Genomic DNA, 26,794 nt, shown 5'->3' on the forward strand with positions numbered 1-26,794 from the left:
CCATTTTAAGTAAAGTTTGTTTAAATTAGCATTGATTGATTGAACTAACTAATGTAACGTTTGAGAGAGAGATGTAACGTGGAGATTCCAATTATTATTACTAGAGAACGTCACCATAATGGGATACCACGCTCCTTGTTTCTTTATTCCCCAAGCTTCCGTAGGTCATTTGCAATCTCCTTATATTTTAGAGTCAAAACTCTATTTTTTTCGGTCGGAAAGAATCAAAATTCTATTATAAAATGATATTTGCTCTAAAATTATTCTATATTTTACTTAAAAATAAAAAAAATAATGATATTGTTCTATATTTAGAGTAACTCTATTTTCAACTGTAGTTTTTATACTACCTCTATTTTAGAGTCAAATATAAAGTAACACATTGGAGAAAAATATACTCTATATTAGAGAAAAAGAATAAAAATATACATTGGAAATGATCTTAGTTCTATATCTTTAGTTCTTTACTTTACTTTATATATCTTTAGTTCTTTACTTTACCACATAAGTACCATTTAAGAAATAAATCACAGCTCATCATGATATACATAAGTTGTCAGGATTCACAATACCATTACATCTTTAAAGAGAAATAGAGGGAGACTAGTTTTTTTGAAGGAAGAAATGTATAATTTTATCTGAAGAAAGAAATGGTAAAAGCTTAAATTGATCAAACACTGTGATGTTGAATGATTATCCCCTATATAATATTATGGAAGTACACAACCTTTTTTTAGACTATATAATATTTATAGGTTGATTACAAAATATGTTATAGATTAAATATAGGTTGGTTACAAAAATATGTTATATATTATTTGGCCAATCTGTGGCTATATGAATACACTTAAGAATATCTTAAAGAATCTTCTTAAAGAAAATTTCCAATGATTTATACAATTTACAAAAATAAAATTTTTATTATTCCATGTATTGTTAAACCATATATACTGTTAGACATAAAAATATACTGTTAGACGTAAAAAACAATAAATCTAGGAAATTAATCACACTTAATCATGATTTCCGAGATCTTATTGTGTAGTTGAAAATAAAATCTTACTCGTGCTATAGCACATGTTAAATTTTATTTTATACAAAATTTTGTATATTTTATAATTTAAATAATAAAATTTTAATATGTTGTATTAATTTATGTACGTGAAATTATTTCAATAATGTATGTTCTACAATATGACTTGAATGTCATTATAACACATAATTTTGTAAATTTGGTTTTTTAAAAGCGAGATGTTATATTATAAGTAATTTGATATATGTTATAATTTAATATAAATATACTTAAAGAGGATATTAGAGAGAATAATTTTTTTTGTTGAATTGTATAGTTTTATACACTATAATAAACTTTTTAAATAATTTAATTTGAAATATTCAAAAATAGTTTAATTTGATATTTAAAAAATATCATATATTTATGATAGATCAAAAAGTTAATAAATTATAAATACTCCAATTTGATTTGTTATAGCACAGGTCAATAATATGTATATGTTACTATAATATGAAAATGTTTCAAGAAATATGATTTCTTGCTAGAGCACGTGTTGAAATTTCAAGAAATATGATTTCTCGGATTAAATTAAAGTTTGGAATAATGTTGTTTGGTAGACTTTCTCGGTCAAGAGGATTTTGACAAACATACATTACATATTTGGTCCTAAATTTAATATGCAGTATACTATGGGTTAAGTCATATAATTAACAACAAAATACAATATATAATTTTAAACACTAAACAAATCAAATAAAATTAACAAACAAAGATTTTTTTTTATCACACAACTTAACCGCGATATACCGCTGGTAAAAATCTAGATATATTAGAATAGATCTTACAAAATATATGTTATGATCATAAGTCATATTCAACATATGATTTCATGGCATAATGTTCTAATCAAAAAATATTTTTAAAACAAATAAAATAATCAAATATACAATGTTTTGAATAAAAATTACAAAATAAACAAAAAAAATTTAACTTATATTCTAGCACGGATTATATCCTAGTTTTTTTTTCTGAAGAAAGAAATGGTAAAAGATCAACTGTGATGTTGAAGGATTATTAGCAGTTAAAAAAAAAAAAAAAAAAAAAAAAAAAAAAAAGGACAAATATGTGTACACACACTTTGTCCGGCCCTTATTGTCGTTATTCTCGTTTTCATGATACCATTAAAAAAAAAACTCAATTCATGTAGAAAGACTAGAGAACGGGGAGTGAATTTTCATTTCGTAGTTTAGTAGGATAGAGAGAGAGACCCTAAACCTCTATGCACAGAGAGAGTCAGTGGGCCTAATTTCCCACTCACGGACTAACGTCGAGAACCGGCGACGACTCCGAGGGAGCGCCGGGGGCGCACAAGCTAGTAATTCAAACAATTGTGGTTTCAGCGTAATATTCAACTATTTTTGGGAACATATTGTAAATACTAAAACATTTAGGGGCTAATTTGGATTTGATTGGGAACGATCATCATCAATGGGAGTCGGAGACGAGACCGAGAGAAACAATGGGAGAGGCTGCGATTCGTGCCATCGTCGAAGCGATTCACTCCTCTCCGACGCAGGCCGTCGTCTATCTTTCCGGCGGTGCCTCTCTGGTTTCACTCACTCACTCTCTCGCTTTCAATATATATGTGATTGCTCTCTGTGCTTTGAGTAGATACGAAAACTGTATAGTATAATGTATTCGCAGGCTTTAGGTTGGTTGATGTCAGTTCCTGGAGCTTCGAACACGCTTCTCGAAGCCATGGTTCCTTATTCCAGAGTTTCTATGGTCCAATTACTCGGCAGGGTTCGTAATCAGTAATCTCATACATATCTCTCTCTCTCTCTCTCTCTCTCTTTTTTTATATATGGCAGCAAGCAAAATCCTCTTCTCTTGTCCATAATCACCTGGGTTTTTCTTAGGTTCCGAGCCAACACTGCAGCCAAGCAATGGCCAAGGAGATGGCCTTGTTAGCCTACAATCGGGCTCTTAAGCTCTCTAGACCAGGTTTTCTCATATTATTTGGTCTCATTCCTCATCGTTGTTGCCTTGCCTGTTTAGTAAACCCCGGATTGGTCTTACTTGTCGTTATCTGGTGGTGTTTTTTAGGATATCCGGTTCTTGGTGTGGGCTTTACTGGATCTTTGGCAACTTCTCTTCCAAAGCGTGGGGATCACAGGTTGGTTTTAATAATATTTATGATTTTCTTGAAATGTTTAAATGCTACCACAGTAGGTTGTTTATCCAAAACAATCATTTTTAGTGATTGTGAGCATCGCCGCTTAGATCGATTGCTTTCTATTACTCATACTTGTTGTTTTGTTGCTGCCCGAGTAGGTTCTTTTTGTCTATGAGAGCATCCAACCGGATCTGGGAATCTTCTGTCACTCTAACCAAGGTCTTTGCAACCTTCTTTCTCCCGTCCTCCTTTACTCTTTAATATCAACTACTCATGTCTTTTATCTTATTGCCTAATACTTTAGAATCTACGGAGCCGAGAGGAAGAAGATAAGGTGTCAAGCTGTGCACTGATCCAGGTGTGTTACATAGCTAGATTATACAACCTAGTGCATTGCTGTATGGTTTTCCTTTCTCTACTTGTAGGAAAAAAGAAGACTGGCAAGTTAGTTTACTTACTGATATAAGATTCTAAGTACCTTTTGACGTTTCTGTTTCATTTTACTGTATTACTAAGATACATATTCTTCTGGGGAAGTTTTTGTTCATACGTTCCTCGCATAACTTTTCGAAAATCATTGTACTGAGTTCTTAAAACCTTTTCTTGTCAATGTCTTAGGCTATGGCCAAGGCATGCCAAGTTTCTGGGACTCTTGACTCGGGCTTTACCGAGTCTGAGGTGCCTTATGAGTCTGAAACCCAGTTTAGTGAAGAACAAGAACTAGAACAGCTTATAAATGGGGAGTTGTGCTGTAAGATTTATCCATTTTCTGGTGGTAAGGTTTAGGTCATTTGACCCAATGAGACTTATAATTTTTCTTTCAAACTTAGCTGGCATTCGTTGCCAGTAATGATGTAGTTCTAACTTTGTGGCAGAAGCATACGGGGGGTCTGATGAAGATAGAAAGATTATACTGCCTGGCTCTTTTAACCCATTACATGACGGTCACCTCAAGCTGTTGGAAGTTGCTATGAGGTAGGCTAGTATGTCTTTATTATTTGCTTAACGAGTTCCTATTTCACTCTCAGGTGAACATGTTTAAAAGAAAAACAGTGGTTGATGTTAATCATATGTATAACCTAAGTCTTCTGTGTATCTTTTCTGTCTTTGACTCTTTGCTGGCTCTATGTTCCTTTTTTGACATGCTGACTCTCTGTTTCTTAGTTGAATCTAATATGCTATTTTGTGCAAGGTAAGTCGTAATTCATAATTTCTTTCGTTGTGCTCCACTCCACATGTTGTGATTAGATTTTGAGAGACCTCTGGCATTTTAATAATTTTATTATCTCCAAACAACAAATCAGATAACTGTCCTTTTTCTCTGCAACGTAAACAATCTTACTAGCAGATTTGTTTATGCAGCGTTTGTGGGGGCGGGTACCCATGCTTTGAAATATCCGCAATAAATGCCGACAAACCACCACTTTCAGTTGCACAGATCAAAGATCGTGTAAAGCAATTTGAAGCAGTTGGTAGGCGGTTCTCTTATTCACGCACTATCTATTTATGTTTTCAATTCCGTGCACCACTTTTTTTGGCATCTCTAAGTTACAACCATCTTATGATCCAATTGCGTCCAATAAGGGAAAGACCAATCAGTTTTTTGTGATCCAGAATCGAGCTATAAATGTTTGAATGCAATTTTGTGTCTATTTGCATGTGCCATCATTTGATATTGGTTTAGTATCTGGTTGGCAGGAAAGACGGTAATAGTTTCAAATCAGCCATACTTCTACAGGAAAGCTGAGCTCTTCCCAGGAAGCAGTTTTGTAATTGGCGCTGACACTGCAGCAAGGCTTGTCAATGTATGTAATTACTGAGAGTTTGCCTGCTCGTCTTTTTGTTTCTTTCCTTCAACTACAATTATATTTGTATGCTACACTGTTGCGATCAGCGACTTAAAAAACTTAATGAGTCACAGACATTTGAGGTGCTCTATTTCCAATTCCATACTATCAAAGATGATTAAGGAACTGAACTTCTTGCAGCCAAAGTACTATGAAGGAAGCTACAAAAGGATGTTGGAAATACTTGGTGATTGCAAACGGACAGGTTGCAGTTTCCTTGTTGGTGGCCGCAATGTAGATGGTGTATTTAAGGTTTGACTTGAGCAGTAGAACTTCGATCACTACAAATTTACTCTTTTGAGGGTTGTCTATGAGATTGTATACCTAATGCCTTATCTTTGCTCCTCTGCAGGTTCTTGAAGATCTTGATATTCCAAAGGAAATAGTCGACATGTTTATTTCAATTCCAGCAGAAAAATTCCGGATGGATATATCCTCTACCGAGATAAGAAAAAACCAAGGGGGTGTTACTTCATAATACACGAATTAATGAATTTTCGACCCACATTTAAGTTTTGGGGTCGCAAAACAGTTTCTTCTGTGCAGTTGCTTTTTGATATGATCTTTATTGTTCCATTTGATTAGTTATTATGGAATGCTTACGTATTGCACAAACGAGCTGCACCAGCTTGGAAAAGGATATTTTTTTTGTTCTTGCAATGCTTGTGTGTAATACTACTGTAGTTGCAACCTTATACTTTGTATAGAGGTGTCCAAGAACTCCCAAAAGTTTTATTAGTCTGTTTCTGTAATCCTTTAAACACGGTTTTTTAGTAATGGCTAGGAAGAAATACAACAGCCAAGTATCCCTTCTAAATCAAGTATAGTTAAAACTATGATAGTAGCATATAGAGGTGCTTTCATTTCACATGGACTCAACTACTCCACCTTGATGGCCCTAGGAATTTTTGAGACAACTTTGGATTTGAATACTCCAAGTATCTTGTTCTTCTCTTCCGATACCTTCCCGATGAAACTGTCAATGGCCCCTTGAAATTGCAGGTACAAAACCGGAGTTGTCATCGAGCAGACTAAGCCTGGATGCGTGTTGGTTGATATAGTTTATTAGAGACGAATGGAGGACATGATCAAAAGAGAAGTAGATCATAACAGGTTGTGTTCTTACTTATATACAAAATTGTGAGGAAGCTGATGTAGCTCCCAATGATGTCTATGATGGCCACATAAAGGATGGTCTGCCACATGAACGAAGTTTAATAAATGAACAATGAATCTTCATATATTGTATGGAAACTAAAGAAAACGGTGTGAGCGTAGGTAGCAAAGATTCACCCAGAGAAAGGTTTTGATGTCTTTCCCATATGCAATCTCATAAAGCATAAGGAGAAGGCCCTCCATCTTTAATAAAAAGGCTCTAAGTCGGGAATCTGGTAGATTTATCTCTTCTGGAGTGGGAGGCCTCCTGTGTGACATTGGTGACTCTGCGGTTAGTTTTCTTTCATTCCACAGAATGAATGACGTCCTAAATTGTAAAAGATGCATGTCTATATATATTTGTATTTTGGTAGGTACCGTGTTATAAAGAGTTGTCCGAACTTGGCCCAAAGGAAGAGGAGGAGCATGAAGAGCAACAGGATCGAACAGAGAAGTGGAACAATTCGAGCCTCCATGATCTCCAAGAGGAACAAGAAAAGTGTGGCCGTTACAAGTGTTATCCCCGAGTTTATCTTGTCCTTCCACACACATAGATCCGCCACTGCAACAACATTTCCAATGTATGGTAAAGCGTGTAAGTCTCTTCTTTAATACATTTATTCAAAAAGTATCAGTAAGTAGAGCTGTAGATGAGAAGAAAGGGTTTCTTAAGAAAATGCTAAAGCAGATTATAATGTCACCTGCTCCTTCACCAAGTATTTGATTTACAAGAGACATTGGGTATGTTGTGTTTGATTCTTACGAGACTTGCAATGTTCATAATTCATAAACCATAGTCAATCGTGATTATATAAGTAAGATAAATCTCCTCATGTCAGCTTCTTTTGGCATGCTTTTTAGTCTTAATTTAATTGTAATCATTGCTTATTTATGGTAGCAATTAATATACCAAACGCCACGGGGCTCGTTTCCTACGCTCATATGTCTCTATACAACATTTGGACGCAAAAAAATCTTGTAACTTTGTTGATATTTTACCTAAACCCGGTTTTCTAATTTTGTATTTACTTCTTAAACAGCAATATCTTACCTTTTTCATTTATATCTTTCCATTTTAAATTACAGTATACACATCTCTTAATTTTTTTACATAATTTCAAATGAATGTAATACATTATGTGTTTATGTGCTATATACAATATTATTATACATATGAAGAAATTCAATCCGACTTTCGATAACCAAATATATAGGATACACAACATTTGCATGCATAAATCTAATAATCATATCACAGTGATCCAAATTGAAGATTAGTATATATCTTTTAGCAAAAAAGAAAAGATTAGTACATATCTATATCTTTAATTCTCTTGTGTCCCTCTCCCAAAAATTCTTTTCTACATTATACACCTTAATTCTACATACCTCTCTACTTTTACAATAATTTGTAATCTCAGTTTTGCCTTTTTGTCTTGTTTTGCATTATTTAAATAATGTAGATACAGTATATTGAATATATTTTTTTTTACAGAGAAAAAAACAAACCAATCACAATTCATCTCTTTCCCAACTCAAAATCAATCATCCGTACGACCCATAAAAGAAAAATTTTCCACCATTGAAGCTCGTTTTAGGTAATTTCTTGGTCTACTCAACTGTTTTTGTTCAATTTTAACGTATTTGAAACTTGTTTATGGTGTAAGTAGTGTTGATGTGTTAGATTTGTAATGTGTTCTAATTTGGGGACATTCTTAGATTTGTTATAAATTCGTTTTTTTGTTTGTTAATCTTGTTAATTCTCATTTGTTGAAGTCTATTAGAGTCAGAGTACGTTTATAATTTATGGACCTAGTGGTTGAATCGAGCTATATAGAAATTGGATTAGGTTTTCTCGTTTCTGCAGATGTAGGTACAACAGATATTAACTGATACAACTGGTACAACTGAAGGAGAGCGAAAACTGTTCTAATGTTAGTTTGTATTCTATTTGCAGGGAGTAATGAATAATTATCTTCGCACATTCATTCATTTGGATTATGGGGGAAATTATTTAAACAATGGAGATGAATTACAATGAATTTCAAGAGAAGATGTTCGACATGCTCTTTTGATGAAAGCACCTATTGAGCAGGTTACTTATTCTGCATTGGTTGATAAGATATGCAAACAGACATGATCTTCTTGAAAAACAAGCACATAAGAACTGTTTTGAGTTTGTAATAAAGAAGTCCGAACCAAAGCTGTATGTGGTAAAATGCAGTGAAACAAAAAAAGGCTGCAAGTGGTCATTAAGAGTTGCGAAGCTTAAGAATTCAGAGTGTTTCTCCGATTGATGAAAATAAAAAGAAAAGAGGAAGACCACGGACGAGAAGGATTCCTTCCCTAGGAGAACATGGAAGAAAGAAGAGAAAAACTACTACTAGAAGCTTGTATGATGCTTTCCGTGATTAATTTATATATCACTTTGTTGTTCGTAACAGTTTTTGATTGCAAGACTCGATTGTTCTGTTTTTTTGTTGCAAAACTGGTTTCTGCAGTTACAGTACAACTGACTGTAACATTTACAACTATAGTACACCTACATTTAATTAAAAACTTAACAATTTTCATATTCGTGGTACAACTAAGATACGACTAAATATAACTTTGAACTTTATAAGTACTAAATTTTAAAATTCAACTAAATCCATCTATTTCTATGTTAGTTAATACAAAGAGAACAACTATTGTGGTCACTTTGACCATGTAAATTTTATGGTCACTTTGACCATGTAAATTTTATGGTCACTTTGATGGTCATACATAGAGCAAATATTCCTAATGCTTTCATGGTCACTTTGCTATTTGCATCCAAGTAATTATGTCAAAACATGTACATCAATTATTTTAGACATATTATCTTATGAAATTGTATAAAATGTAATATAATTAACTAATATGAAAAGTACAACTATAAAAATTTAATTTATTGTAAAGTACTACTGGTAATAAGGGAAAAGTAGTAAAGTACAACTATGTTTATGCTTGTACAACTATAAGTTTGAAGTAAAATTACATGAAAAAAATTGGCAAAATTTAATTATTTTTCAAAACATGTGGTAAATGAGTTAGATGAGATTCATTTTCATCCACATTTTCAATCTAATCCATTTTTATTACAAAATTTATTTTTTATCCATTTTTTACATAATTTCTATTTGATCCATTTAAAATTCACTTTTAATAAATAAATTTCAATAATTCGTTTTATAAAACGGTCTCAGTTGTACCTAAAATATTCCAGTTGTACCCAAAATATTCAAGTTGTACCTAAAAATTGCATTACCAAAAACATCCAATACAATCCAAATCAAAAACATCCAAATACAATCCAACCAAATCCATTACTAAAAAGTACCAAAAGTAATCTATTACGAGTTGCACACACAACTATGATTCACTTCTTTCCCTTCTTTCCCCTCTTTCCCTTTGTATACGGACCATCTCATCAGTCTCTTCTCTAGTTTCTGCTTCTTCTTCTTCACCAACATCTTCTCTAGTTTTTGCTTCATCTTCTTCACCAGCCTCTTCTCCTGTTTCTGCTTCATCTTCTTCACCAGCCTCTTCTCCTGTTTCTGCTTCATCTTTTTCACTACCCACCTGATCATCATTTTCTGATACTGCATCTGCTGAAGCTTCACCAGCCTCTTCTCCAGTTTCTGCTGATGCTTCATCAACCTCTTCTCCTGTTTCTTCTTCATCTTCTTCACCCGCCTCTTCTCCAGTTTCTGCTGATGCATCCTTCTCAAACCCAGAACCAGATCCGTTCAAAACATCACTAGCCTCAAGATTCATTGGTTGAGTATCCTCATCATTATCCTGCAAATCCACAAAAACAACTGTAATGAATAGTTGTACTCGTAGTTGTACCATTCTGTCGGAGGATCCATAAATCTCATTTTCTTCGAATTTATACCGTTTTCGTTTTTGGAGGCATTGTTATAGCTGGGATTAACAAAAGAAACACAAATATTATAGAGATTTTGGCTTAATTTTGAATTTAAACCCTAAATTGATAAACCCTAAATTACAAACCCTAATTTTAGATGAGATTTAGAGATTTACCTTTGAAAAATAGCAGAAAATGAAGAAATATATTAGATTTGATAAAGATTGTGAGAATGGAGATGAGATGTTTGACCAGAAAAGAAAGAAGAAATCGCTCAATTTGGTTTTAGTTGTTTGGAGAAGAAAGAAGAAATGTCTAGTTTTGAATCGAGAAGAAAGAAGAAAGTGTAGATCCGGTTTTAGTGGATAACGGGTGGATAACCCAAATTAAACTTGGTTGGGTTGACAATTATAAGAATTTCCCAAAGGTTTATGGTCTTTCACCAATTTTTTCTTTAAAGAAAAATCGAAAATAAATAAGTTAATATAGGAAGGAGATATGAGAAAATGATTTTTGAGATGAAGGCATAGTAGAATTAAATCCTATCTCAAAAGGTTGACTTTAGTGATATGATAATTTGTTAGGTTTGGTTCGATGTTTTAGAGCGTAACTTAAAAATATTGCGGACTCGAGATCGTTAAACGGACCAGTGCCTTTTTTTGTATGTTGCTAAGTTTTATGTGTCAATGTGTGAATGCGAAAAAACCGAATCGTAGATACAGTTGTTTAGATATCGGATTTTTTATATTGTCACCGATTGATCTAGCTAGATATTAAATCGACATCAAGAAGTGGACTGTATCATAAAAAAGCCATTGAAGAAAGTGGGGGTGTCCACAACCGATACTAAGGTCCATAGACAATAAAAGAGAAGATTCAAAATGTCGTTTTAACTTGAGAAAGGAGATCAAAATCAAGGAGGAGGCATATAATGAAAACACAGATAAGTTTGACATTGATAAAGAAAACATCCTAATTCATCCTCCTGATAAGCTCATTGATGAAGTTCTCACGGTTTCCAGCATCACCACCTTCCACGTAGTGATTTCTCTTCTTCTTGAGGCCACCGAGAGGTGCCTTGAGCTGGAATGGCCACAGGAAGTTGTTGGCTTCCTTGAAATGAGGTCCAACTGTTAGAATCTCGTGGATCAAATCCTCAGTGCAGATGATGCCGTGCTTTCCCAAAGCCTGTTTTCGTTGTGTATGGGAGAAGAAATCGTGAGTACAACTACTACATCATATCAAAACAACATTTAAGAAATTAGTGTTACAGAGGCAGACTACAAACCTGCTCAACGATAGAGTTGTCAGTCAAAGCTATCCTCTGGTGGTTTAGCTTTCCATAACCTCTCTTGTAGATCAATTCCTTGACACTCTTCAAGTTAGGGAATCTAAAAAAGAAGAGAGGTCAGTCTGTGAATAAAAAGACTTGCTATCATAACCTAAGATTTAAGGTTAGAAAGGCTGAGACGTATACCCGTAAGTCACATAGGGCTCAACACGACGAAGCATGTTCATTGTGGCCTTGTTGACTTTAAGGAAAACGCCATTGAAGATCTGCATTAGACAATGCCAAATTCAATCATAATTCAATTACCAAATGGCACATTTTGTATAGTTGTCTTTACTAAGACAAGTGACAATAACAGACCAGTTGATTATCAATAAACTAAACACAACAGAATCATTCTCTCTTAGGTTCTAAACCCAATTACATAGCAATGAAACACAGTAGCATTTATTTAGTGAAATTTTTTCCAAAGCCTCATCATTTACACATTAGTGACAATTTTTCCAAAGCCTCATCATTTACACAAACCCTATCACTAGAAATATATCACAGCAACAAACAAACAACATAGAAATGAACACGAACCTGTCTCAAACGCAAAAGCTGGAGAATCTTCTTGGTCTTAGGGTCAATGGCATTGATACTGCAAAATAATTCAAGGAACAACAGATTTAAGGGACAACAACATCGCAACAAGTCTTTGGAAATGGTAATAATCGCACAAAGAGAATACATACCCACGGATACGGATGATGAACAAGAGCTTAGCTTCAGGGTCAACATAGAAACCTCCCTTAAGCTTGGCCTCGCGTTTCAACGAGATCAACTCCTTCTCCTGGTAAACTCAGAAACGACAGATCAACTTCAGTTTCAAAAAACAAATCATAGATTTGGAGATTTGTTCTTCATGGGAAGCAAAAAAAAAAAGATAGAAATGTAACCTTCTCGGCGTACTCCTTAGAGTACTGCTCGGCTCTTTTGAAGATGAGCTTCCTGTTCTCGGCGTTCTTCTTCTTGGCAGCTTCAGCATTCTGCTTCTTCTCCAAAGCCCACTCCTCCTCTCTCTTCCTCTTCTTCAGCACCGACTCCGGAACTACAACCTTCGACTCTGCCATTTCCTAAATCCTGCACATCAACACCAGATTTTGATTTTTTTTTTTACCTTCTGAATCCGAGAAACAGGAACACGATACTAATCGATGGATGAGAGAAGAATCCAAAGACAGACGACACTAACCTCTGCGGTGTGGTAGGAGCTCTCTCTCTCTCTACTCGACTCGGAACGGATTTTCTCAGAGGCGATACGGCGATGAGAGATTTTATATATATGCTCTCTGTCTCTCAAATTAGGGTTAAAGTATGAAATTTATGGGCCTCACGAGCCCATTATTCCTTATTGAGCCTGTTCGGTAAAAGCCCATCAGTCTTATCAACGGCTCGATATCTTCTCTTATTGGTGATTCAAATTGATTAGGCCCAATTTTTGAGATCTCTAGTTTTTTTTCTTGACAATTCTTGAATCGCTCTGGGAACATCTCCCAGCCAAAGTGAACCACTTCCTCATGGAGATTGCAAATGGAGGAACATACATATATGGCAATCTGTGGTTACTCTTTAACCTGACATTGGCATCTCATTTTCCCCTGTCAACTAACTTTGTTTGAACATTCACATTGTAGTACTCCAAAAGTTTCTATTGCAGACAACAATGAAATTGGTGTATACAACAAAACGGTTAGCCCAGGGTTCACATACATCATCTGACCAAACAAAATTCGTTTATCTATAACTTACAGATTTAATTTTTTTTAAAAAAGAAGCAACTCCTTTTAAAACTCATATCAACAGTTTTTGAGTTTATTGTTAAAACTCACTCAAAGTGCTTCACAAGCTCGTATCCTTTCGCACTTTTTCTTAGGGAAACTTCCTTTTATAATCCTACTCAACGGCGGCAGAAGAAGAGGAAATCAGGGTGGCTGACATGATAACAACGCAGCCACTTGTCAGCCGCTTGGAACAGAGAGTTCACGAGCTGGTGCTCTGAACCCCCATCGGGCGTCCATAAAGAACCTCTTAGCTTGTATGAAGCAAGCCCAAATACAGGCAATGACATCTTCTCACTCTCCCTTGGTTGTGCACTATCTTCACCTACAATAGCCCAACGATGTGAAAACATCTATCTACCAAACAATTATCCTTCATACAAAAATTTGACTTCGCAACACCTGACTCTAACTCTTGTGCTGAACATCCATCTAGTTATGATGTCGAGTTGATCAATAGTCAAATGATGCTACTAAAAGATTGCTACATTATGCATCCCACTCACGTATATTTTTCAACATTCGTAAAAAAATGAACCATGGCTGATAAGATAAAATTCCTAAGCAAGTTTCCTCATAATAGAATAAAAACAGTTATGTTTTACCTCCAGACGGTGTGTGTAGGGAATGGTACGTCAAGAAACAAGCATCCAGGTCCTTGAGTGTAGGTCCTGTGGGTATTCTATAAATTGGGTACCTGCAAAAGTATATAATAGAATGGATTCTCAGAGACAAAAAGAGATACATTGGCACAGTGCAAGAAAACTGGTACTAAAAAGCACGAGTAACAATACCATGCCACAGAGAACCAGCTTGACGGAAGTAAGTCACAGCTTTTCAACGTCTTCAGCTCGGGAAACTGGGCTGCGAGGTCAAAAACCTGTATTACAACATAGGCACTAGTCATGAGTGGGAGCCCATAAATTAACAACAGGCTCACACAAGTTCCTATTTTTGTGTGAGTTTAGAATGTGGTCTAATTTATTGTCAAAGAAAGAAAGAAAGAAAGAAAAAATGTGGTCTAGTTGAAGTTGAAGATGACCAGTTCGTGAGAAGATTGAACAGTTCTGATTAGTTGATAGCCAACAGTTGACCCAAATTAAGGGGTAAGTATCAACCAACTGTCATTTCTAAGCATCAATTTAAGTTACCTGGTCAGACAAACCATCTTAGTTTTTGGGAGAGTAATTTAGTATCTAGGGCATGCTTTTGAAAAAGTAGGTGTGAGGTTCTTCTAGTAGAGAGAATGAAGGAAGGAAGAAACCTTATCAGCCAAAGGTTCGCGGATGTAAGGAAGGTCTCTTTCAAGATAATCAAAGATCAAACGACCCTGAGAGCTTAAAGGTTCGCCCCCGTCGTCACTGGATGAATCTTCGTGAAGTTGATCTGTCAATGAGATATGGTGCAGACTAGCAGAAACACGTTCAGAATCACTATCGCTGCTGACATCGCTACTTGAATCCCGGAAATCGCTGTCGCTACTATCACCTGGACGCCTGCCACAGGAGAAGTGATTCATACATATATATATATATATATATATATATATAAGAGAGCCAAGGCTATGATGAAAACAAAGAAGGGAAGAGAAAGGACCTTGGCTGAAGAGAGGAATTAAAGGGATGATGATGAGAATGAGCATAGATTTGAATGGCTGACAAAGAAGGGACATAGTATTGGATAACACGATCCTCCTTGTTGTTGTTGTTATTCAAAACAAGAGGCACTCCGGTGCCGTAAGCACTCCACTCAGCAAATGATTCCCAAATATCTCCAAGCACAAAGTAAGGCACAGCAGCAGCAGCAGCATCATCGGCTCTTCTTTCCCGTAGCGATGTCTGCAGAGAGATTTCCCCCCCCCCCCATTACAACAACAACAACAACAAAGACCATATCCATATACATATAGGTACAACAACAACAAAGAAAGCAAGTATGAGAAGAAATTTGAGTTTGTAAAAAGAAAGAAACCTTAGAGAGATACTGGGCGGGAACGGATGGTGTGACGGAGTCTAAAAACCGTTGAAGATTACTACCAGAAGCGGAGGAGGGGAGTAAATGTTGAGAATCGCTGAGGTAATCCTTGGAAGGAGGAGCAGAGGCGGGGACATTAGAGACGTCGTCGTCGATGCGCTGATGATTGGCCCTGCGAGATTTTGCGGAACAGTAGAAAGGATCCTCGCCGTGTCGCCCACGCGTCAACTGAAACCCAGCCCCCAACATCTCCGACTTCGATCGGATTTTAAACAGCAACACACAGTCCGTCCTTGCCGCCAGTACTCGTCGTAGTTGGATTTGATTTGACCTGAGGTCTAATCTAATCTAAGTCTAATGAGTTTGATTTTTATTTCTATTGGCCGTTAAAAAAACAAAAACAAAAAAAAAGCACGTGAATATGTGTCTCCGATCGATGTGACGGCGAGGAAGCAGTGATCGAATCGGAGATTCTAAGATTTGGGAAAGAAAAAAAAAAATTAATAAAGGATCGAATTGATTGAAGTTGAACCAAGCAAAGCAAAAGCAAAAAAAAAAAAAAAAAAAAAAAAAAAAAAAAGAAGAAAAAGGAAATCCCCCTTAAGCCTCTCCTTCGTTGATGAGATATCTAAAGCTCCGATTAAACAGGCAACGATTAGTGGAAGAGGGTATCGAAAGAGATAGAGAGATTCGGGTAATGTATAGAGAGAGAGAAATAGATGAGTTTTTTGGATTTTAAAAAAAGAGAGGTCAATGAAGCAGAAATGACTAAATGAGGCTCTAGCCTCTAGCTAGAGAAATAAAAAAAAAAAAAAAAAAAAAAAAGAATACGATCGGATTGGTTGGTTCTCTCGTATCTGAAGAGAGAGAGAGACAGCCACAGTGAACATAACACATCAGCCCATCGTGATTTTGGTTTTACCACATTTGATCTTTCATTTACAGTTTTACCCCCAAACTTTCGTTTATTCAAAACTTACGCTTCACTTAAAAGAGGTTGGTTAATCATAAGGCAATGCAAAAGTATTTAATTTTAGACTGCTCGGCTGCATTTTCAAGAATTTGAGGTTGTGAATGTATTCTCTGTAGAATCTGATGAGAAATATATGAAAAAGAGAAAGGCGTATATATCACCGAAAAGCCAGCCATATATTATTATTAGGGGGAGTAGAGAGGGGAGGCTGCTTCTTTTAAATTTAATGGTGGATACTGCCTGCTTGCTTGCTAGATGCTGACAAGATGATTTAAATATATATATATATATTTACTGTATATGGCAAATTGGCACATTTTTTTAGTCAAGCTAAAAGAAACAAAAGAATGGCTGTAAAACATTTGGTCTTTTTCCATCTTCTTTTTTTTTTTTTTGGTTTTTTCCATCAAGAATATATATAAACTACTATACCATTCAAGATTGATTCAACTAATGCATTTGTCCACCTACTACGTCCATCATTCAATATTGAGTATTGACAATGACATCAAAGTAACGTACTGTAACATTATAAATTGGTGGGTCTTTCTTATTATAATTAAGGCTTTCAAATTGTGATAGTCAAACAATTATACTTGTACATGATAGATTAACAAAAAAAAAAAAAAAAAAAAAACTCTTGATACGAGTGAAATGCAATCAATCTCATATGTTGCTGTACTATATAGTGCAAGTGACTCTGTATTCTGCCATAGCCGGCTACTTTTTGATCAGTTAAGTAGCCTTTATTATTTACTATTAGAGGGATGTGCACATGACCACCAAATTTATAGTCTTCTTTTTGCCTGGCTTCCAAATTATATGAGTTTAATAATAACAAAATGGATTAGAAAATATTTTCTTATACAAATATGATCAAGTTTTCGAATGAGGTGTGATCTGTGACAGATAGCCCAAAAGGGCCCAACAGCGTTATATGAGTAAAGCCCATTACGAAAAGTAACGGAGTTCAAGAGTGCGACGTCGTTGTAGAGCTTCTATATCACAAAGCGCTTCGTTTCTCTCAATGGAAGAGGAGGGAAGAAGCTTTCTTCTGTAGATCTTCTTCGCTTCCTCCTTTTTGTTGAGAAGAGAAAACCAAAAAAAAGAAAAGATTTTTAAAAACTTTGAAATCTCAGAGGAGGGGTTCGTCTTCTCTCGATAGGACGCTTCGATTCGATTTGATGTCTTTGGTGCATCTGCTTTTGTTCTTCGGCCTTGTAATCGCCGCGTCTTCCACCCCTGGCTCGCGCTTGATTCTCCGGGAAATCGCCGATCAAAAAGACAGAGCTGTTGAATTGAACACTTCCAACTTCGATTCAGTTCTTAAAGACACCCCCGCCAAGTATGCCGTCGTCGAATTCTTCGCTCACTGGTCAGTTCTCCCCTAATCCCGCAGACCATTTTATTATTAAAATTGGATTGCTTTGAAATTAAAAAAAAAAATCTCCAGTTTTGGGTTTGGTTGGTGGGGGTTCTTTTGCACTTTTTGTTCTACCTAAAAGTTTGGTGCTGCTGGATCTAGTAGCGTTGCAAGTGTTCTTATCAGAAATTAAGAGTTTTTAACATTATGGTCCTCCTTCCTTACTATTCGTGATGCTTCTTTCTAATCATTTGCTAATAGATGATTAGCAAATGCTTTTCTTTTTTTTTTTCCACAGTACTAGTTTTTGACGTATACTGATCTGTGTATCGTTTCACTTTATTATTTCTAGGTGTCCTGCCTGTAGAAACTACAAGGTAACAACATAAGCCTCATCTTTGGTTCTTCTACCTGTTTTAATTGACATTCCATAAAACCAACCCTTTTTATACTCTGCAGCCTCATTACGAGAAGGTCGCAAGGCTCTTCAATGGACCAGACGCAATACATCCCGGAATCGTTTTGATGACCAGAGTTGATTGTGCATTGAAGGTACTTACTTCATGGGTCGGTTCTAAATTAAGTTCATCTATGTTGTTGCTTCACTGTTTTCTGATGCTAAGTCCGTCACCATATGATGACTTCCCTGGCAGCACAGACGAATACCAAGCTCTGTGACAAGTTCTCTGTTTCTCATTATCCAATGCTCTTTTGGGGTCCTCCTACAAAGTTTGTCTCTGCCACTTGGGAACCTCAAAAGGATAAAAGCGAGATCCTTGTTATTGATGACGGCCGCACAGCTGACCGTTTGCTCAACTGGATTAACAAGCAGATAGACAGGTTTTTGCCATGAAATGAATGCCCTGGACTTTTATCTTCAGCTTTGCCTCGAACTGTATATCTGAACTTTTTTTTCCAGCTTTTAAGTGTATCTATAACTTTCCTGAGCTAGTTTGCCAAAATCACATCCTACTTATCTCTGTTTTATTTCTCTCCATATTATGCAGTTCTTATGCCTTGGATGATCAGAAATTCGAAAACGAACATTCCCTGTCGAATCTAACCGACTACAACCAGGTTTCAAGACTGATCTCTGCCTAATTTTACTGAGATTATTAGCATTTCTTTTAAGATTAAACAGCTTTAAGATATCTGGGTGGTTTTGCCACAGATTTCTCAGGCTGTGTATGACGTTGAGGAAGCAACCGCAGAAGCTTTTGATATCATTTTGGTGCAGAAGGTAGAGAAAATTTGTGTGATTATTGTGTTTGTATATTACCTTCTTCCTTCCGCTCAGTTTTGTCAATGAATAAGTAGTTTCATGACATGTACAGGCCATTAAGTCATCTGAAACAAGTGCTTCATTTATAAGATTTATCCAGCTTCTAGCAGCACATCATCTTTCCAGGAGGTAAACTAAAGTCTCATCACTCTAACGCCGTCACAAGCATTCCGATGGTTAGTCTCTTTTTCCACACTAATTGTGAAATGATATTCTATAGGTGTCGGAAAGGAGCTGCAGAAATTCTAGTGAACTATGATGATTTATGCCCTTCTGGAAATTGCTCTTACGAAAAATCTGGAGGGAAGGATACCTTGGGAAATTACCCTATTTGTGGAAAGGATGTTCCACGTGGATACTACGTGAGTGCTAGCTACCAACTCTGTTACTGTTTTCCTGTATACCACATTAGAGATCTGCTTATCCTAATATCTTATTTGGTAGATGTTTTGCCGTGGCAGCAAGAACGATACTCGTGGATTCAGGTACTGTAGTTTGTTACCGTGATCCTTCAATTCCATTTTCCCCACTGGTATGTATCTGAAGTATTTCTAATATGCTTGACTGTAGCTGTGGATTATGGGTTCTGATACATTCACTTTCCGTGAGGGTTGAGGATGGAGAAAGCCATTTTGCATTCACGGCAATATGCGATTTCGTCAACAACTTCTTCATGTGTGATGAATGCCGCCTGCATTTCAACGACATGTGTTTGAGGTAACAATAAAAACAACTCATAGCTCGAATAATCGTGGTATTTGCTCAACTAAACGTCTAAGCCACATATATGCATGCGTTTCATGGATAGTGTCAAAACACCTTTCAAAAAGGCACGTGATTTCGTCTTGTGGGTGTGGAGTACACACAACAAGGTCAACGAGAGGCTCATGAAAGACGAAGCTTCTCTTGGTACAGGTGACCCCAAGTTCCCCAAGATCATATGGCCACCAAAGGAGCTTTGCCCATTGTGCTATCTCTCAAGTAATCAGAAAAGCATAGAGTGGGATCACGACCATGTCTACAATTTTTTGAAGAACTACTATGGGCCGAAGCTCGTCTCCCTTTACAAGGAAAAGAGTGTTATCGGGAGGAAGGAAGAGACTGTTCCAGCCACTGGAGACTTGACAGTAGCCACCAACGCTCTGGTTGTGCCGATTGGAGCTGCATTGGCAATAGCCATCGCCAGCTGTGCATTTGGGGCGCTTGCCTGTTACTGGAGGACACAGCAGAAGAATCGCAAGTATTACTTCCATCTATCTATATAAATCTAGTGGTAGCTACCAACTCCTGTGTTTCTTACCAGTTGTGGCCACCTTTTCTTTTCAGGCCGAGGAGAAGCTGGAACTAATCTACAAGAAGCTCTTGATGTTTTCATATCTTACGGACAACAAACACAAGGGTTCTTGTTTGGAGTTGGGATCCCAAAGTTGCTTGCTGCAGGTCCTTTCCTTGTAACTTTTGTCTCTGATTTTGAACGATAGTCCAGATTCTTCTCTTGAATTTTGGGATACACACACACAGAGACACTTGTGAATGTTGGGATCTTTTATAGGAGTCTTTATAGTGTTTTATAATTTTGTATCGGACTATCTGGTTAGAGTTGTTGTGTAAGAAATTCAAGGTGAGTCTTTGTCTATCTGCATATGCAATTTGCAGATCTGGGAAAGAGAAGAGAGCTTTGCGAATGAGATAATTTTCTTTTCTTTTTTTAATCTGTTAAACCAATCCAACATTTTACATGTACAAGCCAGAAATTATATTTACAGTGACATTTGACTTGTGTGTGTGAAAGAAAATAATGGTGCTCATCGCACGCCTATAATGTAAGATTGCGTTTGAGGCAGGCGCCATGATTCTGTTTCATCATCCGATGAATCTTCCGGGTAAGAGGTGTCTAAGGTCTGAGAATGGCGACGGCAGGTAGCGACTGCTTTGGTGACGACATAGATGGGTAGCATGATTCCGAGTACTCTTAGAAACAACAACTGAAAACCAAAGTAATCAATTAGGGCTCATCAATTTACTCCCCTTGAATCTGTTGTGAGAGTGATAAACTCACCGTGAACAAAGGGAAGACATGGAGGTTTGATCCGGTGAGGACTAGAGGGAGGGTATGTCGGAGAATGAGAAGAGCCATGAACTGCAGATTACAAACATAAACATGAGTAAAGACATCAACGTGTTGGTTTGGTGGGGGAAAAAGAGGATAGTGGTGGACCGTACAATGAGGACAAGGGAACGGCAGCATATGAAGCTTGTGGTGGAAGAAAGAGGATATTGTTGATCGATAAAAGTGGAATCAGCAGGTACAACTGTGATGAAACGATGCTCCCGTTGAGAGATCCCCCAGTTTCCCCTGAAATGGAGCGGAACGTGACCCAGCTCTAGCAACGGAGGCGGTGCTGTATAATCTGGCTTGAATTCCTGAACAAATCATACATATGTGATCAGATGAGACTGCTGCGTTCAGAAGGAAAAGATAAAGAGAGAGAGAGAGACAAGGAGAAGGAGGAGACAAACCTGATGGCATATCTCGCAGTTGGTGTCACCTTTCTCGTTACACCATCTCTGCACGCACCTCCGATGCGCATACTGCCAATAACAACAACAAAAAACACATTGATCATATAATCAAAACGATGTTCTCTTAAGTGGTGGGCAAAAGAAAGTTTTGTAATTCTGTGTTTACCTTCAAGCTGCCGCTGCAAGAACAAGGAGTCTCCATGTTTGAATCCAAATCCTCGTCGTGACAGATCCTGCACTGAGCCATTGACAGATCACCGTTACGCAGCTTCTCAAGCGTTTTCTCATCGAGGACCGTACATTCCTCGACGGGTGTACTAGCTTGCAACATACGGTTCCTGCTCTGAATAGCAGCCTCGATGGTGGATTCTGTTATCAACCGATCCACCAGCAGCACGAAATGATCTCCCATGTTGCCTCTCTCTACTATCACGGTATAGAAAGAAACTTGCAGCTGAAGAAACAACTCTTATATATATTTTTCCCTTTCTTCTTTTTTAGCTGCGAATAGAAAATAATGGGGTTAGGGGTCAGCATTTGCATTCAATGCTAAAGGAGATTCCGTACGCAACATGAACATGTGGATTAAATTAGAAGCTGCTCATGAATGAAGATAAACAATTAGATGGAAGCAAACAGTTTTCTGCCGGCCATGGTGGTTAAGGTAAAGCTAAATCAAAAGCTGGTTTGGTTACCAGAACACAAAAGCTGTACTTTTCTTTTCTTTTGACCAAATAAATAAGCTGCACAAGTTTATCGAAACGGTTTACTCGAGAGACTATACAAACATGGAAAATAAAAAGTTAAAAAAAATCAAGGAACAAGAAGGACGCCAAGGGATCTGAATTTTACCCCCAGAAAAATTAAAGAAACTTTTGAATGAATCAAGAATACGCTTATACGAAACCGTACTTAGGAGACAAAATAATAATAGAAAGCAAAGATAAAAAAGTAAACCAAAAACAGAGGAAGAAGCGAGAGGCAGAGCCAAATTTTAGGACAGGGAGGAAAAGAGCAAAGGATGGTTGTTGTACCGTTTTGTTCTGTTATTGTCTGAAAAGAAGAGAAGAAGAAAAGAAGAAGAAGTGGAAAAGCGAAGAAAAAGGAGACTTAAAAGACGAGAATCGTATTTTATTTTATTTTAATTTTACCTTTCCTGACGCTAAAGCCTTCACAAAAGCTTCCTTTCTTTCTCTCTGATTTCCGAATTATTCTCAGTCAGGTTTAGATTTAGAGAGGGGCATCAAAGATAAAGTTGTGTGTGTTTACAGATGAAGCAAAGAGATGGAGTAATAGATTCTCGAATCTTATGATTGTTAGTTTACTCTATTTATATCCCCAAAAGAAAAAAATATCATTATCATCTGGAGACGTATCCGTATAGTAGCAGTAGTACATGGATACACACATACACGTCGTGCCCAGACACTCTTGTGACATGTGCCATTTGCTCTTTAATATTTAATATTTTTAGTATATTTTTCTAATTAACTTTATAGAATAGACATTATATTATGCATATTTATATTTCAACAAAATATAATTGATATTATACATTAAATATTCAGTTTATTCTTTAATTTGTTTAGCATATTGCCCAAAATAATGATTTTTTTTTATTTTATTTTTGAACTTTAATAGAAATAATTAACATGATTTGATTATTACATTATTTTTTTTAATTCTAACTAAAACAAACTAAAGTATATATATATATATATATATATTTGATTATAAATATTTAGAGAGAAATAACTAAAGTATATGTTTATTAAAAAAAATGAATATATAAAATGAATATATATATATAACTATAATTCATTTTGCTTCAAATTCCTATCATGTATTTATTTACCCTTCTCACATATTTGATTAAATTTTATATTCTATCACATATTTTGTAACTCTTATATTAATTTGATTAGACTGAAATTCTTATCATATATTTATAGTTATATTAACTATAAAAAAATGAATACTCAAAACAACTAATAAATGTACCTTTTCACAAATTTTAGTAAATTTCATATTCTATCACATATTTTATAACTCTCATATTAATAATCATATTCATCTTTAAAATACTAAATTTCATTTTAATGAAATTATTTACTTGTGTTATATGTTGACACTTTTGTAACTTCCATAATATTATTAGTATTGTAATGAATGACTAATAACAATTAGAAACATAATAAATAGTAAAATATATTAATATGTATTTATTGCATTTTGTAACTCTCATATAGCTTATATAACTTCTTATAAATATAATAAATTAATATAAGGATTAGTGCATTAACTATCCAATTAAATAATCAATTTATAATAGACTTCTAACTCTAAATTTTCTTATAAAAAGAAAAGACACACATTTCAATAATCCTCATATCTCAAATCTCATATAAGTTTGAAAATTCTATAAATGTTTGTATTCAACTAACATTATCTTAGTGTATTTCTTTATTTTTGTATAATGTAACTCCGATGATGTTTGAAAAAATAAAATAAAAACTTTCAACATATTAATACACTTTAATGTATCAATTCTATAAAATTTATGTTTTACAAAAATAAGAAAAAAACAGAAAGAAAATCCATGGCATATTTATTCTTTGAAATATAACCATAACTAATGATATTTGACAAACAAAACTGAAAACTTCCCATTAACCTAATGATATATTGATAACACACATGTTTCTCCTATAAATAACGAAACAAATTTTTTATCAAACATCATATTCTAACTCACGTAAATTTTAAATTTTATAATAATTAATATTTTATTATTGAATGTACTTTAAAATAATTAAATATATTTTGTTACGTTTATTTTATCTACGTATCTAATAGAACTTTTTCTAGTACTAAATAATATAAGAGACAAAGGACTCAAGAGAAGTAGGTAGACCAAGAAAACAACCCAAACATACAGAAGAATACCTTACACAATATATGAAATTGACAAAAAACCACCAAATTTGTTGGATTATTTCTCTCTCTCTTTTTTTTTTCTTTTGTTTTGTTTGTTCTTCACGAACTGCACGACACGTGTCAGTGTCACGTATGTGAACCGTGTCACGGTGGAATGAGTTGTGGCATCATTTGACAGGTTGATAAACTAACCAAATAACAACAGTTTTTTGTTTATGGATAGTATTTGATTTTCTAGGCCAACCAATACTTCACCGAAACCAATTAAAATGATAATCCCTCGTTCCCTTCTCAACCTCATGGCCCAACCATTGCGTCGAGTATTATTGCTCTTGTGAAAAAATATAGTAGCTGTATAATCGGTCAATTAAAATGTAAATTCGTTTTTAACCTACATGTTACATGTTACCTTCCTGTTCAAAGAGGTGAAGATTCGTCGCAAATTAGGTTTTTAAAAACTTGTCAGAATTTTTGTATTTCAATGTAGCAATTTATATTTTGCAATCAATGATTCGGTCTTAGTCAGTCTCCCGTCACTTCATGTGGCCTATCTTCTTAGTGGATTTTCACTATCTCTATTAACTTTTTTTGTTTGTTATCTTTTGTTATAGTTTGATTCGGGTGTTGTGCACTTGTTTAATCATCATAGTCTGGTTGTATCATGCTCTTAAACTAACAAAAGATAACAAATTTTAACTTATTTTAATAGAATGTTTGTTGACTAAAAAAAAGAAAAAAAAACGGTCTACTTTGCTGCAAAAACTAGGGTGAGCGATATTCCGAATGTAGTTTTTATCTATGGATTCAAACCCAACATGTGATTGTAGTTTAAGGCTTTTGATTGAAAATACAGTAGCGAGCCTATGAATCAAAGCAAAGCAAAGCCCAACAACAGTACTTTAGAAAGAAGAAGCATTCATACTCAAAAGGGCAATGAAGCAACAAAATGCCGTTCACAAAGATAGATGATAATTGTGAATAGTCAATGCATCCAAAAACTGTGTGAAATGAATAATAATCATCATCCCTCCTCACTCACACTCACAGTGACATCCTCCAAAGTCCAAACCTATCTAAATCAATACAACAACCATGATCCGTTTCTCCCATACCAATCCTCTTTTAAATAATCCTAAATTACCCTCCAAACACACAAAATCAAGAGGAGGTGGTGTGTTTGTGCTTGATCTTAACACCAAGCTCACCTGCAATGATAACAGTGGAAGCCATATCCAGAAACATTCCATGCTCCACAACTCCAGGGAGCCTCAGAATCGCATCACTCACTGCTCCCAAATCACCCATGTCCTCCTCCAAGCGCATATCCACTATGTAATTCCCATTGTCCGTCACAAAGGGCTTACCTTTCTCCCCCAATCTGAGATTGGCTTCACAACCGTACCCTTCCAGCAGGTTCCGCAGCTTCTCCGACGTGAATTTCCAGCAGAAGGGCACAACCTCCACGGGGAGAGCAAGCTTGCTCCCACCAATGTGCTTCACCATCTTGGACTCGTCCACGATCACCACGAACTTCTTGGAAGCTCCTTCGATCATCTTCTCCCGAAGCAGAGAGCCTCCTCTGCCTTTGACGAGGTTGAGAAAAGGGTCGACCTCGTCGGCGCCGTCGATGGAGAGATCAATGACGGGGTGTGCGTCGAGATCAGAGAGAGGGATGCCGAGAGACAGAGCCTGCTCCTGGGTCTTCTTAGACGTCGGTATACCAACGATGTTGTCGAGCTTGCCATGGCGGAGAAGCTCGCCGATGCGGTCGACGGCGTGTTTGGCGGTGGAGCCGGTACCGAGGCCGAGGACCATGCCGGATTGGACGAATTCGACGGCCTTGTAAGCGGCGATACGTTTGAGCTCGTCTTGGGTCAAAACCATGGGGTGTGGCGGTGAGGCAACATCGATGGCGGACAAAGATTTGTCGGAGGAGGAAATGAAGAGAGGATCATACGCAAGCGCCATTCGAAAGAAAAGAAACCCTCTTCGGATGGATTTTGCAGAAAAGAAGGAAATGGAGAAGCAGCAGAATTGGGAGAGAAAGGTTTGATTTTTTTTAATAGAGAAATTTAGGGATTGAGGGAAGATGTATATGCAAGGTCGAATGAATGCATATATATATAATATAAAGATAGAGATGAAGAATTCAGAAATAAATAATAGCGTGAGAAATATGCAAAGAAGAAGAATGTGGTTTTGTGTGGTGGCGGAGAAAAGAAAAATTAAAGTGAAGAAGATATGACTGAAGAAGATAGGGTTTGTGTTTGTGTGTTTGTGTTTGTGTCTGTGGGGAGAAGAGAGAGAACAAACGAATACCAGACTTGTCTTTCTCGAGGTTAATTAATGAGGACAGGACAGACCCGAATCTTTCGGATTTTGTAGTTTTATTTCTGTCCCACTTTATTGTCCCTTATTTTCATAAACTACCCCCAAACTCTAATGACCATTTCCACAATCCCTTCCCGTTTTGAACTCTTTTGACGCACACACACACACACACACGCACCCTAAATTAGTAAAGTTGCTTAGGTTAATATAAT

At 36.1% G+C, this 26,794-nt stretch overlaps 7 protein-coding genes and 1 pseudogene across 16 annotated transcripts; 2 read left to right on the forward strand and 6 right to left on the reverse strand.

The window, feature by feature from the left end:
• The first annotated feature begins 2,162 nt into the window (after positions 1 to 2,162).
• LOC104779421 (uncharacterized) lies at positions 2,163 to 5,698 on the forward strand. Of its 4 annotated transcripts, none has more exons than XM_010503783.3 (13): positions 2,163 to 2,390; positions 2,467 to 2,624; positions 2,720 to 2,818; positions 2,935 to 3,019; positions 3,122 to 3,191; positions 3,350 to 3,410; positions 3,496 to 3,549; positions 3,810 to 3,966; positions 4,070 to 4,166; positions 4,554 to 4,663; positions 4,890 to 4,996; positions 5,180 to 5,290; positions 5,391 to 5,698. In XM_010503783.3, exons 2-13 carry the CDS (start codon positions 2,535 to 2,537, stop codon positions 5,514 to 5,516), a joined length of 1,167 nt encoding a protein of 388 aa, XP_010502085.2. In that variant the 5' UTR covers positions 2,163 to 2,390; positions 2,467 to 2,534; the 3' UTR covers positions 5,517 to 5,698. The 4 variants fall into 4 exon arrangements, 2 of the variants coding, with proteins under 2 accessions (XP_010502085.2, XP_010502084.2); XR_015596355.1 differs by having other exon boundaries at positions 2,166 to 2,390; positions 4,067 to 4,166; positions 4,876 to 4,996; XM_010503782.3 differs by having other exon boundaries at positions 2,166 to 2,390; positions 4,067 to 4,166.
• A 44-nt stretch (positions 5,699 to 5,742) lies between these two features.
• Positions 5,743 to 7,004, reverse strand: LOC104779423 (reticulon-like protein B15). The gene is made up of 5 exons (XM_010503784.2): positions 6,895 to 7,004; positions 6,572 to 6,755; positions 6,332 to 6,461; positions 6,165 to 6,234; positions 5,743 to 6,075 (listed from the first exon to the last, which is right to left on the reverse strand). The coding sequence occupies exons 1-5, from the start codon at positions 6,929 to 6,931 to the stop codon at positions 5,918 to 5,920; spliced, it is 579 nt and encodes a 192-aa protein (XP_010502086.1). The 5' UTR covers positions 6,932 to 7,004; the 3' UTR covers positions 5,743 to 5,917.
• Positions 7,005 to 9,457: 2,453 nt separating this feature from the next.
• Positions 9,458 to 10,488, reverse strand: LOC147945142 (uncharacterized). The gene is made up of 2 exons (XM_087509041.1): positions 10,262 to 10,488; positions 9,458 to 10,015 (listed from the first exon to the last, which is right to left on the reverse strand). Exon 2 carries the CDS (start codon positions 9,989 to 9,991, stop codon positions 9,587 to 9,589), a length of 405 nt encoding a protein of 134 aa, XP_087365167.1. The 5' UTR covers positions 9,992 to 10,015; positions 10,262 to 10,488; the 3' UTR covers positions 9,458 to 9,586.
• A 394-nt stretch (positions 10,489 to 10,882) lies between these two features.
• On the reverse strand, positions 10,883 to 12,981 carry LOC104783412 (large ribosomal subunit protein uL30y). The gene is made up of 7 exons (XM_087509652.1): positions 12,614 to 12,981; positions 12,318 to 12,501; positions 12,114 to 12,211; positions 11,962 to 12,019; positions 11,563 to 11,642; positions 11,374 to 11,476; positions 10,883 to 11,273 (listed from the first exon to the last, which is right to left on the reverse strand). Exons 2-7 carry the CDS (start codon positions 12,489 to 12,491, stop codon positions 11,058 to 11,060), a joined length of 729 nt encoding a protein of 242 aa, XP_087365778.1. The 5' UTR covers positions 12,492 to 12,501; positions 12,614 to 12,981; the 3' UTR covers positions 10,883 to 11,057.
• Positions 12,982 to 13,049: 68 nt separating this feature from the next.
• On the reverse strand, positions 13,050 to 16,270 carry LOC104779424 (uncharacterized). The gene is made up of 6 exons (XM_010503787.3): positions 15,171 to 16,270; positions 14,796 to 15,037; positions 14,464 to 14,695; positions 13,994 to 14,079; positions 13,805 to 13,896; positions 13,050 to 13,524 (listed from the first exon to the last, which is right to left on the reverse strand). Exons 1-6 carry the CDS (start codon positions 15,420 to 15,422, stop codon positions 13,319 to 13,321), a joined length of 1,110 nt encoding a protein of 369 aa, XP_010502089.1. The 5' UTR covers positions 15,423 to 16,270; the 3' UTR covers positions 13,050 to 13,318.
• An 838-nt stretch (positions 16,271 to 17,108) lies between these two features.
• Positions 17,109 to 20,562, forward strand: LOC104779427 (sulfhydryl oxidase 2). Of its 2 annotated transcripts, none has more exons than XM_087509629.1 (12): positions 17,109 to 17,521; positions 17,862 to 17,886; positions 17,969 to 18,061; positions 18,168 to 18,349; positions 18,517 to 18,586; positions 18,681 to 18,749; positions 18,844 to 18,920; positions 19,012 to 19,153; positions 19,236 to 19,276; positions 19,362 to 19,508; positions 19,600 to 20,031; positions 20,118 to 20,562. In XM_087509629.1, exons 1-12 carry the CDS (start codon positions 17,331 to 17,333, stop codon positions 20,137 to 20,139), a joined length of 1,491 nt encoding a protein of 496 aa, XP_087365755.1. In that variant the 5' UTR covers positions 17,109 to 17,330; the 3' UTR covers positions 20,140 to 20,562. The 2 variants fall into 2 exon arrangements, with proteins under 2 accessions (XP_087365755.1, XP_087365756.1); XM_087509630.1 differs by having other exon boundaries at positions 17,147 to 17,521; positions 18,163 to 18,349.
• LOC104779426 (uncharacterized) lies at positions 20,469 to 22,645 on the reverse strand. Of its 5 annotated transcripts, XM_087509632.1 has the most exons (7): positions 22,167 to 22,359; positions 22,010 to 22,057; positions 21,481 to 21,815; positions 21,312 to 21,383; positions 21,015 to 21,215; positions 20,851 to 20,931; positions 20,469 to 20,776 (listed from the first exon to the last, which is right to left on the reverse strand). In XM_087509632.1, exons 3-7 carry the CDS (start codon positions 21,724 to 21,726, stop codon positions 20,597 to 20,599), a joined length of 780 nt encoding a protein of 259 aa, XP_087365758.1. In that variant the 5' UTR covers positions 21,727 to 21,815; positions 22,010 to 22,057; positions 22,167 to 22,359; the 3' UTR covers positions 20,469 to 20,596. The 5 variants fall into 5 exon arrangements, with proteins under 5 accessions (XP_087365758.1, XP_019099965.1, XP_019099966.1 ...); XM_019244420.2 differs by lacking the exons at positions 22,010 to 22,057; positions 22,167 to 22,359 and adding an exon at positions 22,466 to 22,645; XM_019244421.2 differs by lacking the exon at positions 22,010 to 22,057 and having other exon boundaries at positions 22,349 to 22,540.
• A 2,504-nt stretch (positions 22,646 to 25,149) lies between these two features.
• LOC104779428 (putative ribose-5-phosphate isomerase 2 pseudogene) lies at positions 25,150 to 26,676 on the reverse strand (annotated as a pseudogene). The gene has a single exon (XR_015596357.1). The product of XR_015596357.1 is annotated as a putative ribose-5-phosphate isomerase 2 pseudogene (transcript).
• Positions 26,677 to 26,794: the final 118 nt, after the last annotated feature.

Source organism: Camelina sativa, chromosome 4, assembly GCF_030686135.1.
Source record: "Camelina sativa cultivar CO46 ecotype springtype chromosome 4, ASM3068613v1".
NCBI lineage: Eukaryota > Viridiplantae > Streptophyta > Magnoliopsida > Brassicales > Brassicaceae > Camelina > Camelina sativa.